At 37.1% G+C, this 16,952-nt stretch overlaps 1 protein-coding gene across 1 annotated transcript in view; it reads right to left on the bottom strand.

Annotated features, from left to right (window-relative positions):
- Gria4 (glutamate receptor, ionotropic, AMPA 4) overlaps positions 1-16,952 on the bottom strand; it is a 269,646-nt gene that overhangs the window by 6,500 nt on the left and 246,194 nt on the right. Inside the window, exon 13 of the mRNA XM_013009473.1 lies at positions 5,497-5,611. Coding sequence (XP_012864927.1) covers positions 5,497-5,611 — 115 coding nt within the window. The remainder of the gene's footprint in view (positions 1-5,496; positions 5,612-16,952) is intronic.

Below are 16,952 nucleotides of genomic sequence, written 5' to 3'. Positions count from 1 at the left end.
TTAATTTTAGTTTATTCTAAAACCTTACTGTTGGGGAATAAATAGGTTGCAGTTTCCTAAAGAGACGGTCCCTGTGGTTGAAATCTATGGCATTGTTTTCTACTTCAGGCAGTGGCTGGGAGTATAGAGAAACAGTGGTTTTTACGGTTTTCATAGACTTTGTGAACGCAAGAGGAGGCCCGAACTTCAGCGACTGACCTTGCTTCCCGAGTCCTTGGGTCCACATTCACCTTTATCGTACCACCATTTGTTTTTCAGCTTGTCTAAGACGCCTGCCTCACTGAGTTTCAAAACGGCAAGGTTTACAGGAGTTCTTCACGTGGAAAATAACATAAATAACATTATATATGTTATTTTATGTTATTCAAGTCAAACTACATAAGAATCGCATGGCAAAGTGACAGAGCAAAGGCCACAGTGGGTGCTATGTCTTATACCGTAGGCCCACGTTAGCATCAGACATAAAACTGGGGCCTGCTCCATCGCTTTAGGTAACAGGCACATACTGCTAGGGAGAATTGATAAATAAGATGTATGCAATTACTGTGAATCCAAAACTATTGGCTCAGAATAGGCTTTCTTTTTAATTCTCCCTCCCCACCCTACCCTGTAAATGTGGCACTCATTCAAAAACCTTTTCCCTTTCAAAATGAATGGAAGTAGGTGAAGGTTGATAGACTTACACAGAAGCTACATAGGACTGACTCCAATTCTTAGGTGAGTGCTTTTTGACTCACTCTAGTGTATGATTGTACTTTATGCTCTAAAAATGTCAGAAGTATCCATCAATAAACTGATTCCATAACATCTATTATCCAAGACCCAATTCACAGTAGGTTCAGTGTGTCGACCAGGGTCATTGATATTTTAAAGTATAAACCCATATTGATATTTTCCTGCTGAATTGCAGTATTTAACTCAATTTTCATCTATCCTTTGAGTTTACCACATTAATATGCTCCAAGTACAAGGTCAAGTGACTATATTCACTCACTAATTAATGAACAATAAATAAACAATAGTCACTCACTAATTAATGAACAATAAATAAACAGTAGTCTGAGGTAACCAAGATTTTTTTCTGACTAGACAAACTCCTCTGAACTAGAATGTTCTTTTCTCTTTCCCCCACTTTCCTACCATCTTTGATTCCTTTAGTATTAAATATCATAGAAAGAGTTGAGAAGGGAGATGTCAGCCATCACTCAGTATCACTTTTCAGAGTAATCTTTTATAATAATCCCCAACCTACAAGATGAATGACATAACAAGCCCTGGGATCCTGTATTGCTCACGTTCTTGTGCCCAGTTGCTTTCCATTTCATTTTACTGGAGACTGGCAGCATTCTTCAACTGCCATTTTGTCTGGCTGAATGGTTCAGTGACTCACTTCTAGGAGATGTTGACTGCATTCAGTGGGATGTAAGTCTGCCTTTACTTGGGTCACCAAAAGATGAATTCCACAAGCTTCCAGTGAGGTAGAGTATTAATAATGATGGTCATAATGATAGCTAACATTTACTGTGCACTTGCTATGAGCCAGGCATCATGGAAAACATCTTTACTACTCTCACTTATGCTTTATAAAGAAACCAGGGCAAAGAGCTTATTCAACTATGTACATAGGTATCAACTACTGCTGGGGTTTGTGGTCATGTAGCTTCATAGCATAGTCCATGAAATACATAACCAAAGACTTAAGACAAATGGGTTTCGGGATAGTTGAGTGTTCTGGTTAAACGTTAAACCTATTCATCTCTCTAATGTTCGTAATAAAAAATATTTCTAAAATATGTTTCTCATTTTGAAATGTTTTCAATGCAATTTAAAATTCGCATTAATCTTGTAATATCTCATATGTGTATGATCCTAGAATATTTTTTAAAATTAGAATCCTGCATAAGCATTATCTGATACTCTTTTAAAAAGCTGAGTTTGAGCATAGGAAATTGGGGAGCTAAGATTAATTCAGTGAAGCTGGGTGCCAGTAGCTCACGCCTATAATCCTAATTACTTAGGAGGTTAAGTATCACAGTTTGATGCCAACCAGGGCAGAAAAGTCTGTGAGACTCTTACCTCCGATTAACTACTAAGAAAGGCAAAGTGGAGCTATGGCTCAAGTGGTAGAACACTAGACTTGAGCAAAAAAGCTCAGGGACAGTGTCCATGTCTGAGTTTAAGCCCCAGGACCAGCATTCTCTCTCTCTCTCTCTCTTTCTCTCTCTCTCTTTCTCTCTCAGTTAATCAAAGTTTAATTGTCTACTACTCTCTTACCTTCATGTTTGAAATAACTACAAGAAAACTGTCCCTGTGGGATGACTGGTGTATTATTAACCTCAGGAAGCAAAGGGGATTCTTCTCATTCACGTTATAAGACAGTATTTACCAGAGTAGCTGTCTCAGAGTAGGTGCTCTCTATCCTGAAATTTCTTTAAACTCAGAGGAAGCCTTTTCTTTGAATTAATACTCTAATAGATCGTATTTTTAATTGGGATTTATGTTACCCAAACTGCGTCTCTAAAAACCCTGAGATCAAGCAATTCTCCCACCTCAGCCTCTGGTACCTGAACCTAAATAAGGGATTTTAGGTCTTCAAGCTAGCTCATCTGTTCCTTTACACAAAAACATAAACCAAAACCCCACAGGTGAACTGTGTTGGCCCTTACTGGCACTTCTTGACTGGCATGAGCTGAGAGGAGCGAAAGCAGAGACGTAAGGAAGCAGAGACTCTCCAGCTTTCCTCTAGGAAAGACAACAGAAGACAGTTTGTGGATCAGACGAAGCCCAGCTTTCGATGAGCTCTGTCATGTGAGAGGTTCTTTTCTCCCATTCTCTTCTTTTTAATTCTGCTGATGGTTTCTGTCCCTTCCACAGGCTGTCTTTGTCACTCCAGCAGCCTGGTCTCAGAGGACAAGTTCAGATCGGCAGTTTTGAATATAAGGCTCTTATTATTAGCCAAACTTAGTGTTCAACTGGTAGAAACACAGGCTTGAACAAGAAATTCAATACTGAGAGACACTCCAAGAGCCAACTATCTACTGTCTCTCCTCCTCCCCAGCCCGCCCCGCCCCCAGTTTGTTGACTGCATTATCTTCTATACTCTGAATCCTGCATTCGTTTTCATGGCTGTCATGATGGGGATTAATTCATTTAGGTAACAAACCAGAATAGGGTTGTCATCTTCAAAATGTCAAATCATGACCCTGAATTGTGTGATCTGATTTAATTTCTACATTATTTCACAATTATATCTACAGAATGATTTTCATCAATGTCTATATCCATGAGTATTTATACAATTTTATATCTATAGTAAGAAAATTAATGCTTTAGTCGTTATTAGTGGTATGATGACTGATGATTACAGACATTGCCAAAATTCCCAACTAAAATCAAGATTTAAAAGCTCAGATAGTAGCACAAAAGTCTGTGTATGATTTTTTACTTGGGCTAAGCCATATCAGATTGATCGAAAGGGGAAAATTTGTTTTATAAATTGTAATCTGTAATTTTAAGTTGGCTCATTGCCAATCAACATATACATATATATGTATATGTGTATGTTACTTGCAAGAATGAGTATGAAAGCTTTGTGACTGGTTAGGATTAAGTCACAATATTGAAGGAGTAAACTTTCAACCCCCCCCCCCACTTCATTGCATTTCCCGTAAGACATAAGACCCTGTCACTCATATCTCCTGTTGACTTTTCATGACTAAAGATTGTTATGATGAGAACCTGGCAGAGTTGGGAATGGTTGTCAGGTAAGTGGGGTGCTAATTATTACATAGTATGATAGGAAAGCTGCCACAGAGGCTTGAAGACTTCAGCTGCTGGGTATATTAAATCCTATGTGCCTTGAGGGAAAGACGGTGAATAATTTTCTCTTTCTCCATAGGTCCTGACACATTACCCAGCTGAAGCATAAGTTTAGTAATTTGCAGCTGAATGGAAACGGGAGCTGTGTGCTCACAGGGCTCCCCTGGTCCCCACGATTTCCATCCTGTGAGTGGCAGGCAAATCACTGCATCATCACAGGAACTTCCCTTCCCTTGGGAGGAACAGGCTTCCATTCCCCATCTTTCTTGAATAAAACTGGTAAGACAATTAATATTGTCTGTGTCTCAAAATCCCGTAAGCCAGGATTTTTAGCAGACTTGCCTCATTTCTCTTTACTGTCATCATGCAACGTTTGTCTCTCCTGAGTTAACTTTATACTCAACAAAGGCTTCAAAGCGAGCTGTTCCACTCAACTTAGTACATTTCCTCCTTCTTTTTCCTCTGTACAGGAAGATCAGCTGAACAGGAGGAGTGAGGAAAGGTTAAAAGAACACCAGTCACCTGAAGACAGTATAGAATGGAATTGGAAAGGCAACAGCTCTCTCCTGTTTACTCAGATGCAAGTTAGGTCTGGCCATTTAAAATACTATCTTTTATACAAATTCAAGGTAGGGCATTATTATGACTTACATTGCAACAACTTTTTGCTCTTATGATAAACATCATGACAATATACAACCTATTAGGATTGTTTAGAGTGGAGTTTGGAGTATGTAATGGCAGATATCCTGACATGCCGTGTAAATGGAGTTAAGTCTCTCTCTGAATTTATGTGGCCAAGTGTGGGAACTTGTAGACCAATCAGGAACCTGGAGAAAAGCAGTTTTGTTGGGGGTAGAATTTTTTACATTTGAAAAATGTAAAATGTATCTTAAAATTTTCACTCGTTTTGCATATCAATTGATGGTAGTTTCTCAGTCAGAATTTTCTCATCTAGTAATTATTTTCTTTAAATCTAAAAACTCTGCCATACATAAGGAAGGATTCTGGGACACTAGTTTATACTTGCCAATTGTATACATTTTTGAAATCTACTTAGAAATATAAAAACATTTTATGAAGTAAATTTGTCTAAGGTGAAGACAAAGAAGTTTTTTTTCTCTTCAATCATTTTTGTAATTGATGCATTCATGGAAGGTGAAAACTTGTAATTCTATGTTGGAGTTGTTACTGAATTCAAATGGAAGCCCTGTGAATTTTATGTGGGAAAAAAAACCACCTTTTTGGAAGGCTCCCTAGATGGTCTAGATGGAGTCAGCTTATTGCTGTTACTTAATATTTGGTAGAAGTTCTGGTCAAGTAAAATAAGAAGAAAACAAGTCAGATTTATCTTGATGTTTTCTCTCCTCTCTTCACTAAATGGCTCTTTGTGAACTCACATCCCTGTCTTTTCTTTCCAAACCATACGTTCCTAGGACTGTGAGTGCCTAGTCCACAGCCTCTTCAAACCAAAACTTTTCAGAGACTATTACCACCATATTGGTCAGTGTGCCACCAAACTGGTCGCGGTTGCAAATATTTTTGCCTTGACAGTAATTGCATACTTGTTTGTAAAGGGACGGGACTAGCAGTCCAGCTGCTGTGCGCACGCCTCCCAGCAGATGCACCTATTACTTGACATACTGTTTACCCGCTTTTGGTGACATTGAGGCTAACCTTGGAGTCACCTCCCCCGCTGCCACATTCTCCTTTGTCGTACCACCATTTGTTTTTCAATTTGTCCAAGAGGCCTTGTTCATTCAGTTTTAAAACTGCGAGGTTAACAGCATTTCTTGAAACGATAAAACATATTTTGTAAGAAACTGCACAGCTGTTAGGATGTTAGAAGGAATGAGGACTTAAAGCTTTTTATAAGCTTCTCCCAGACGCTAAATAAACCTCTCATTTTGCCATCCTGCAGCTCCATCCACCATAGTCCAAACCAAAGGCAATCAATGGTAACTAATTTCAAACATATTCCACATGCAGTATTTGGGGCTATTCATTTTCATAGTTTGTTTATTGTCAACTAACTGATCTTATCAGCAACCAATTACATCAATTTTTCTTTTTTGCAAAATAGTTAATAAACTCAAATTTACCAGTAATTATCTCTTGAATCCCTTTGCCTCTGCAAATGTCAAAGACCCCAAAGAGCCTGAAATGAAAATGTATTCCCTGAAGGAAAAACTCAAATGATATAAACAAAACAAGAACCTAACAATTTCTTTCCTGGACTGATTTCCTGACAACCAAGAGTGGGGCTTAATTGCTATTCCCTTTATTATCTGTGTGGATTTAATTTGTTTGATTCTGTTGATCTCAGAATGGAAGCTTTTCTGGTTGGATCAGTTTCATGGGCTGGAGGTTGTGGAGGAAACTTTCTGCTAAGTCTAGAGACAGGAGCAGCTCTTAGGGCTAAGTTCTTACATCTAAATTTTTGTGTTGATTTTTAAAAGCATGTGTGCTTTTTGGAAATCAGGATCACATATCCAATTTGACTGCTTAAATTAAGTAATTAAACACCAGGAAGTTATGCTGCAGATTCAATTTTCTCTATGTTTATCTCTATAGAAGGGTAAGAGGCAGACTATTCTAATTATTTGCTCACAGGTTTAAAAGTGCCACGAACCCTTGCCTCCTATGTATTTTGTTTCCTTATTACTTCTAAGGTATAGTTTATAAATACCCATTGACTCTTTCATAACATTTTTCCAGCAATTAATGAGATTTCTATTAAATCTAGGGAGTGGCTTGTGTACTGCAGGAATCTGGGTATAGACTGGGCTGTGCTTTCTGAGAAACACTGTCTTTGGTGACTACTTAATGATGGATGGAAAGAATAAAATAAAACAAAATACTATTAACAAATAGCATGAGTTCAAAAGTAAAATGTCACTTAAATGACTAATAAAAAATGTGGGCTTTAAAAAAAAAACCCGGGGCTGGGAAGGTCGCTCAGTGGTAGAGCGCTAGCCTTGCATGCATGAGGCCCTGGGTTCGATTCCTCAGAACCACATAAGCAAAAAACAAAAAAGCCAGAAGTGGCGCTGTGGCTCAAGTGGTAGAGCACTAGCCTTGAGCTGAAGAGCTGAGGGACAGCGCCCAGGCCCAGAGTTCAGGCCCCACGACCGGACCCCCCAAAAAAACCAAACCCATCAAATAGCCTATTTAAGTGGTTTTCCATGTCTCCACGTCACGAGCTCTTTCCCTGTGTGCTGGCCTTATCGGGGCACAAAGTCAACATTCCCAGTAAGTAAACCACACACTCTGGGACCATTAATTCTTTTTAAGAGTTAGACTGCCATTTACAGAATGCTAATTCAATACGTAGCTGTTCTCACATTCCCAAGTAAATGCCACATTAGTGGTGCAAAATAAAACATTTCTTCAACTAAACAACAGCAAGTAGTCAATTCACTGAACGAACCACATTAAAATGAAGGCCTGGATAAATAATGAAGATAGCTATCTATTTAAAAAAATTCTCTTGGGAAGAGATAACTGGTTTAATTTGTTTTGTGTCTACAAGAAGTGAAACAAAGGGATCTTTTTTATTTTGTTTTCTTTTGAGATGGGTTTTGCTATATAGCACAGTTTTGCTTCTAACTTACAATCTACCTGCCTTAGCTTCTCTAGTGCTGAGATTACAGGCGTGGACCACTACACTCATAAATTTTGTCTGATAGTAAGTTAAAACTACTAACATCTTAATGAAAATAATTCTTATCTTTCATTGTATTTTAGCTTTAAACATTTGTATTAGTGGTTTTTTTTAATGAAGTATCCCAATTGCTGTATATGTTGGTTTAGACCATTCCTTAGATGAAACAAACCATTTTATGAGAGGGTTATTTAACAGGGCTATTTGCTATATCAAAAGACAGTTTCACAGCACAAAGAAAACCAAAAAAAGCAAAATAAAGGAATGAATAAGAACAAAGCTTTATGTTGAGAAAATTGTTTGGAACCAAGCTTTCTACAAAATTATTCTAAGATATGATCTAATACCACCTGATAGGCCATGTAAAAACAGTTTAGTTTCACACTGCTATCTGTACATATATGTCTGTGTTTATATTTGATGGATATTATACATTTGACTGACAGATATATCACTGCCAAGTTCACAATCACATTTTCCTTCATGTGGTTGGTTCCTCAACAAACTGTCATATATGATGTTTAGTTTTGTCAATGCTATGACACAGAAGGCTCTAGTAATATCTGGAGATAGTTTTCAGTATTTCAAGATTTATGTTAAAAATATCTATGATTTTTTCCTACCATTGTCTACTAACAACATGATTTCCTTAGGCAATAAATTTACAGCTACAGGCATCACTGTATTGACATTTAAACTGCAGCATCAACTATATCTGCAAAGATCATTGGGAATCTGCTCTGTTTCATGAAATGAACTACTTTTCCATGTTGCTAATAAGAACCATCAAATGACTTTTAACCCTATTATATTAATTGACTCATTTTACCAGACTACAGCAAAGTATTTTTTTTTTATCCAACTGAAATGAGAAAGGTATCCTTAAGAGCTACTCATCAGCAAGGCTGTCATTAGAAGTCAGAGAAATATGGGGACATGGAAAACACTTAATGATAGTTTTGGAATCTCCTTTATACATTTCAGGCATGGTCTTCAAAATCAATATCAGAAACTCCTATTGACTATGAAGAATATTCTTGCTCTAATGAAGTGTCCAGGAAGTTGTAAGAGTTATCTGTCAAGCAGAATGATTCCTTTTAATTGTATTAAAGTGCAGCTTTTACAGAGTAAAGTCCATTGAAACAGACTGCTTTTCATTTAAAAAATGGGAAGGGAGGAAGAAGCTACAGTGAGTGAGCACATTTTTTTCTCAGGATGTGTAGACCGCACTTGAGAATCCAGGTATGTGGATTTTGATAGGACCTAGGTAACTGTCATACTTGCCTGCGACTCTTCTACCTTATGGGAAATCTAAATAAGAAAAAGTACTCTCTAAAAACCTTATTGTCTCAATGCTGTTGGACATGGATTGTGGGCTGTAATGAATTCTGGGGCTTTTGGAAAACTTGGGAGTTCTAGTCCTGGGATTTCCAGCTTGACGGATTTTCTCGGTGTACATCATTCCCTTACAGCTTGGGACACGTTGTTGTTGTTAAGGATGTAGTTGGTATTTGGCATAAAACAGAAACATTTTCCATTTAACAAATTTAGGTAAATTAAGGCATTGTAGGTTTTTTTTCTTCTTCAAAATACACTTATTTTCCTCTGCCCTTTCACAAATGACTTATCTTCTGATTCTATAACTTCAAGGAGGAATGCTCTTGTCCTTACTTTATGCCTTATGCACAACATAGATACTGTAGCATAATTTCTCTGCTGTGAGGTATTAAAGCACACAAATGATAAAACATCCACTAGCAGATGAAGGTCTAGATTTGCTACTTCGGGCTGGAGGTGTGGCTCAAGTGGTGGGGCACGTGCCTTAGCAAGTATGAAGTCCTGAGTTCAAACCCCAGTACAGAAAACAAACAAACAAAAAACCACACCTAAATAAGTGAGGCTTAAGTTTGGTAAAGTGCACTCATGATGTCCTGGATTTTCTACTATTAATGATCAAAGCTTGATGACAATCCTATAGATTAAATCAATATCTCCCTAGAAGCTATTCAGAGCACACAGATAGCTGAATAAATAATTTGCCCAAACTTCATTAATCTGGCTAAAATGAATTCAGTTCCATTTCTCCTTAATAGAACAAACATTTCATTATTGGCTGTGATGCCAATCTCCTGTGCCAGTCTCCAGTACAGTGAACTTCTCTTAACTATTGCATGATAGTGCTGGGGCTTTCTGTCCTGAGCAGGATGGATCCTTAGTTATATTCACCTGAGCAAAGATCTCCTGTGCTCTCCTTCCCTGAGTGTTCCATTCATGCTATGTTCTCCAGTACAATGCCTAGAATATTGCTTTGAATAAGATTCTTTTCATAGTCCCCAACAAATCCTATTTTTTTGTTGTTCCAATCTTGGGACTGAGCTCTGTCCCTGAGCACTTTTGCTCAAGGCTGGCACTCTACCACTCGAGCCACAGCTCCACTTCTGATGGACAATTGGTGGTTATTTGGACAAAATCGTCTCATGGAATTTCCTGCCCAGGCTGGCTTGGAACCATGATTCTCAGATCTCAGACTCCTGAGTAGATAGGATTATAGGCGTGAGCCAACAGTGTCCACCTTCTATCTACTTTTAAGGTGTAAAGTTTTAAACTATGTGAACTATAGAAATGTGAAAAGCAAAATAGAATTTCTTCACAATCAGAAAAAAGTATTTTAAGCAAAGATGATTTTAAGCTGATTATTGATTTAGGAGAAAAGAAAATCATGTAATGATTCAACCTTACTTGGAACTCAATTTTTGAATTAAAGTGATCCAAGTTCAGTTTTCTTCATTCTTATTGAAAAAATATTAAAGAGGATGCTCAATATCATCAAGGGTTTAGTAAACTGGGAAGTCTTATACACTGATGATCAAATTAAAAGCTAGAAAATAGTTTGCCTTTATAGGACAAGATCTTTAAAACAATTTTTATCCTTGACACAATTTTTGCCTTTGAAAACTAACTCCTAAGAAATTTGCTGAAGATGTAGCAAAATAACTTAAGATAAACTTCCTAGTATATTTATATATCAAAACATAGAGAACAACTTATATTTCCAAATGAAAGGAATAATTAAGCTTTCATACATCCCACTGGACAAAAGCCTGATTTGAGTATCAAAACCCCTTGTTACAAGTACAAATTATGAGACTTGACCCTACCTAATTAGATTCTTCTGAATTAGATGTAATATTATATATCTACAAAGCTCCTGAGGTGCTAGTGTTGATGCCTATCTGTGATGCACATAGTAGTATCTTGTCATTAAAAAATAATGAGAAAAATGCCTACAGTATAATAAGTTTAAAGGAAAAGAATTACATTTGTAAATTATTTGTGATCCTGGCCTAATAACCTACACACATATCTAATGTTAATGAAAAAATATTGGATGAACAACAGATTTCTATCTGTGAGTAAAGGCACTGTAATTGATTTTAATTGTATTTTGTTCACTCACTCAAAACTTTCTACAGCAAGAAATTAGGGAAAGAATTTCTGTCAATACAGTTGTTTACAGAACTGTTTTATTCAAGCCAAAATTTATATCCTATTGTTTTTTATCAAATCTAACGTGAGGGAGAATAATCTAGAAGTAAAACCTAGACGTTATTCTTAAGAATCTCAGAGAAAATGTTTATTGTTTCTGATTGCATAGTGTATCTTGCGTTGGTGTTCAGTGTCACTGGCTGGAGACCATGTGCTGTACTTGACTTGTACAAAGGTCTACCTCATCAGAAAGGGATGGTTAGGCAGAGAAGTGAGAGTAATGCTCGAATGAGCAGGAAGCTGATTCAGAGAGCATCTGCAGGAGGCTAATGGAACTCTCACTGGCCTAGAGGGAAGACTTGCTGTGTCACAGATATTTACACGAATAGGAGAGTTTTCTCCTTCAGGCTGAAGGAGAGTGGTTGTGAGGAGGCTGGAGTCCTGTTAAGTGGGCCATGTATATATCTTGGCTTTTAGAAAAGCAGATTTTATAGCTAACAATTCTGTTTCTGTTTTTTTTTTTCCAAATTAGAGACCTTAAGAGAAAAAATATCCTGACTTTTTTTTTTTTGCTAATATTGAAACAATGCAATGTTCTTTAACTTCTTATCCTACTTCATTCTGACTACAACTTTCTTTTAAGTAAAACTTGAGTTCCAGATTGGAAAACTCATTTGATGTAAAGTTCCCTATACTATACAATATGTGTGTGTAGGTTTATGTTGAAAAAAATATGAACAACTAATACAAATATATTTTCATGCAAGATGTATACAAACTCCTCAGAAGCCCTTCATTTTGTAGTTACATGGTGGGTATGTTGTAGAAAAGAACTGTGTGTCTTGAGACCCATTTCACATAGCAAGATCAGATAGAAGAGGAACAAATATAAAATAGGAGTTACTTTTCTAAATTATTTAATGATATCTCCTTAAATAAAAATGGATGGATTAAATTAGCAGAAAATCTCACTTTACAATGAACTCTGTCTAGAACCACATGTCTAGTCCATTAATAGTTCAGCTGAGGAATTTTGGTTTTGGTTATCAATCAGGAAAATACAAAAAAGGTCAATAAAACCCAGTAAGCTGTCAAATGATAAAGATTAGGAACTAATATGTTTATTTTTAAGGAAGGGCATTTGCATTCACAGTTGTAACCTTTATCAGCTATTTAGTCTGGAATAGTCTGGAAGAGGAACTCGTTCTGGCATTAGCAATGCTCCACTAAGTTTTCAATTTAACTTGTAGCACTGCTATTACTTTTCTTCCCAAATTATTCCTCTCAATAGACACGCACAAGGCACTTTTTGCTTCATTGGGTCTCTGCATTCATTCCAAAGGCAGAATTTGAGCTAAATTACTCTACATCGACATGCAAAAAAATTTTTTTTAAGACATTGAGTTTTTACTGCAGTTTGCTTATGCCATGACAAGTGAAAAGTTTTTTAAAATTTTGTAAGCAGAAAGACAATTCAGTTTGAGAAGAAAGGATTTCATGTCTTTGGGTTTTAGGTAATAGATATGGTATGTAGTTAAATTAGTGGATATACCTTTGTAATTTTTACTCCAAATGAGTCAAGAAGATTTGAATAACTGGAGTAGATACTAGATTAACTTCCAACAATTATGTCTACATTGTAATGTCCTTGGGACTATTCCATAACAAATCCATTTCAGAACTGAGTCTTTGTTTCTTTGAAAGAAATACTTTGATTTCTATGAGGCTTTCTGTCAGTAATTGAGTCAGAGAATTAGCCAGACACCGATAATGTGAAAAGTGTAATTATATTTTTAACGAATGCTTGTACAGGTAATCCTGACAAATATTTTTCATGAAGTTTGATGATTTTTGTCAGAGTAAAATTCTCTAACCTACTTTGGGAATTTGATGAAAGCTGGCTATTTTCTTGAGACAAATGCACAAATAGAAATTAACTGGCCTTCATTTGCAGGAAGTTCATTGGTCTTTGAAAGGAAATCATGAATCCAGATTAAAAGTATCTCTTTTAGAATTAGAAGACTTGAAAGATACTTTAGTTGCATTTACATGTTGAAAAAGTATCAATTATTCACATTAACTACCAAAAACTTGGTTTTCCTGGTGATACTTTTGGGGTACTATTTGAGTTTATATGGTGTCCCTCCCCTAGCCGATGTCCCTTGTATTGGCAAATTAGTTTATAAAAAAAGGGAGTTTTTATTTCATGAGAGCCCATAGCATTTAGATTGGATTTCATGTTTTCACTGAATACAATTCACTTTTCAAGTAGTGGTTACCACGAGTCTATAATTTAAAGATTGTAAAGACTCATTGTTGTAATATTCACAATTTTTGTGCCATGCGGCAGTGGTGGCTTGCATATAGATGACGTATTGCTAGGGTCATGGTGCAGTGTGGGCTTTGCTCCTGTCCACAGACTTCAGGTTTTTTTCATCTTCTAGACCATGCTCCTTACTCTCGGATGATTTTAAGAATTCTAAACCATTACAAGAACCACAGGTCATGTTTTCTTTGCCGCTCCTTTGCTGCTTCTTACATCAATTGTTTTAAAGATTTAGAGACCTAGAATTGTGGAGTTGAGATGAGGGTTTGAGGTTAGCTCCAGCCTTGTCATTGTACAGATGTGGTCACTGGGGCCTAATGAAAGTTAGGTGACTTGTCCATCAAAGTCCAGCTGGACACAGGTCATCTGCCTTCTGGTCCAGTGCTCTTTCCTAAACATTATATTAGACTTCCCCCCCCCCCCACCCTGCCTGGTGGTACTCTTTCCTATGTAATTAAACACTTTATCCCTTCTATTTCTTTCTAAAGGAACTTTTCTCTTTACTTACAACTTTCCAAGGCTTAGTAAGAGATTTTCCCTGATTAAGCTCCCGAGGCAAGTTGACTTATGTATTCCTTGTACTAGCAAATGATCAACTTCTGACCACTCTGTCTACACCCTTCTTGGGTTGAGACAAAAGTTGAAAGGCAAGGGTTCCTGTAAACTCAACTGAGAGTTTCCCCAAACCTAAGAAGAAGAAATAATTTCCTTTAAGAAGTGACATGAATAACCTACAATGACTTGTTTGGTAACATTTATTTCCTCCTAAGGAAAAATAAGATATGTTTCAAATACATACAAAAGTTCTTAATGATCTAAGTTGTAAGTTGTAATTTAATGATCTAAATTGTAATTAGCCTTGTATCCCAAGAACGGGGATTAGAAATTTTTACCCAGAGAAAATAGACTGCAAAGAGATAATGAAGAAACAAGGTCCAGCCACACGTGTCAATCTAACACTCGAAGTTTTGTTTCTGTTCCTTTCCTACAGCCAATTATTTGTTAGGAATTATATCTCTCCAAAAAGTGCCTCCCAAATTCATATTTTTGCTTCTTCTAAACTGGCATTGCTCACTAAGTATCACCTATCTGTGTTCTATGCGCCAGGTGTCAGGATAACCTGATTGTCTGCTTGTTTATTCTACTCTGTCAAAATCCTTCTGCGATCAGTGATTGCCTCCAAGATATTCTTTTTTTTTTTTTTTTGGTGGTGGTGGTGTGGTTTGAACTCAGGGCATAGGTGTTGTACCTGAACATTTTTGTTCAAAGCTAGCACTCTACAACTTGGAGCCACAGCTCCACTTCTGGTTTTCTGGGTGTTAATTGGAGATAAGGGTCTACCCAGTCTGACTTTGAACTGCGATCCTTCTATCTCAGCCTCCTGAGTAGGTAGGATTACAGGTGTGAGCCACCAGTGCCTGGCTCTAAGATACTATGCTAACTGTTCTGATGTTCAAGGCTTCATAATTTGGTTATATTTTACAGAGAAAAACACCGTACCAGCTACTTAATATTCTTATTGTTCAGTCCTCATAACCAACCATATGGTGGACTTATACAAGATTCACACCATTTGAAGGGCAGTAGCAACCAAAACCTTTTAGTGATTAGGATCTAGAACCTGCCTGCTTTTGCTAATCAGGTGGTTGTCTTGCTTCTACTATCTCAAATTGTACACACTTAAAAAATTCTTTGTTTTTCCCTTGTGCTCTTCCCTATATAAAGATATCAAAGAGGAGGTACTGATGATTTCCCAAAGACAACAATATGAAAATAGCGGTGTCATGGAAACCACTCAAAGAAATATAAAAGAGGCCAGGGAAGAGCCTATAATAGCACTGACAAATAATGCTCAAAGTGTTTCCTCCCTTTCCTTTTTCCTTTTCTAATCATAGTTTTCATACAGTACATTTAAGATCTCATTAAGTGGATACTACTTTAGACCAAAAGTGTAGCCTCATCATATTTCCAAATACACATGTTAAAATTGCATCATCAGCTTCATTAAAAAAAATCTCAGTATCAATCTATTTCATTAGAAACATTTTAGATTTGGATTTTTTAAATACTTTTTGTTCCTTCTCACCCATTATGTTTAAATTGAGAGAGTAGCTGTATACTCTCTATACAGAGGAATTAAGAGCTGAAGAATCTGAGCTTTAATGGAATATTAATTCAATGGTGATGGAAAACATAAATGCATTAGCATGTAACTGCTATGATTGGTGTGAAGATTTTCTTTCTTTCTTTCTTTTTCCTGATAAGACATTTGTAAGTGAATGTGAGAATAACTATTATGCACACACAAGTGGCAAGCTGGTTTCCTGACACTGGTAAGGTTAAAAAATAGAGATGTATAAAGAAAAAGGGATTGAAAAATAGGTGGGGGAGGGGTTTCCTTCAAATGGATGGAACCCATTCTTTTGAAAGAAAACTCCCCTCTTACCTTGGTCCTGGAGCTGGTTAGTTCTCCTCTGTCCTCCTCCTAGGGGAGAAATACCCAAAGTTAAACAATAATAGAACATGATCTTATATCAAAGTCAAGTTCAGTTCTGGTCAACCCCTTCCTCAGGTCTCACAAGACACCATCGAGTGTCTGATATACTGGGGTTTCCACCACATTGAATTTAAAACCAATGTTAATGAAGGATTAAGCCAAAGGGAATGAACATTCATGGTGTAACACAGGCAGTGTGTCTGCATTTTAGTCTGTCTCGTCAGAGAGTTCTAATAAGTTGAAGGTTGGCTTAGAACATGGGAGTTCATGGGAGAACATTACTTGGGTAACTTTGACCAATTGGAGTGGATAATGTACATTGTGAGAACACCACAATCTCACTGGGGAGAAGGAGGCATGCTGTGGTGTTTCTCAGTCCACCCTTCCCAGGCTTCCTCCGGTATTTGAGAATAACATAAGAGTGCTCCAAGCAACACCGTGTGTGTGGAACAGTACTTAAGTCTGATCCAATACAAAGGAAAACTATTGTAAAAATTAATGAAATATCATTAAATGGCAGGGTTAGGAACAAATGTAAGAAATGGACATTATCCAACATCACAGGCTTGTTTTATTGTTTCAAAACTGGAAATCACAGACAGGAGTTTCTTGTTTTTCTATCCAAGTACTAAACAAGCTTAGCTTCAAGATCAGGTATATTCAGGGGAGTATGGCCTTTACTAGATGAAAAACAATTTTTCCCCTTGTTTGCAGCTAACTCAGAATCCTGATGTCTTTGGAGATAGACAGGAAGCATTGTGAGAGACACAAGGATTTGGGAATTTTCCAGTAACAGGCTTAGTGTCGCCTCAGTCACTCTGGTTACATGCTGTAAGTTTCAAGAGTAGCTAACATCTGTCCTGGCAAGGACAATGAATCAACTTTAAGGAGGTGTGTGTGTGTGTGTGTGTGTGTGTGTGTGTGTGTGTGTGTGTGTGTATGGGGTCATGTTTGAAAAGAGATCCACATAGAGGTGCTCGGTGTTTGATAACCATAATTAAATCTTTATTTCCTTTTCATTTGTCTAGTCTCTAAACAGGATCTGGCCTTACGTGGATTACCTTGTATCCTTTGAGGCTATTGCCTAATTGACTGAGCTTCCAATCAGTTCTGAGTTACCCTTTGGCATAATTTCAGAGATGGTGGGTGACTAGCTCCCA

Source organism: Dipodomys ordii, unplaced genomic scaffold (assembly GCF_000151885.1).
Source record: "Dipodomys ordii isolate 6190 unplaced genomic scaffold, Dord_2.0 Scaffold10, whole genome shotgun sequence".
NCBI classification, from domain to species: Eukaryota; Metazoa; Chordata; class Mammalia; order Rodentia; family Heteromyidae; genus Dipodomys; species Dipodomys ordii.
This window is presented reverse-complemented; position numbering and strand designations above follow the sequence as displayed.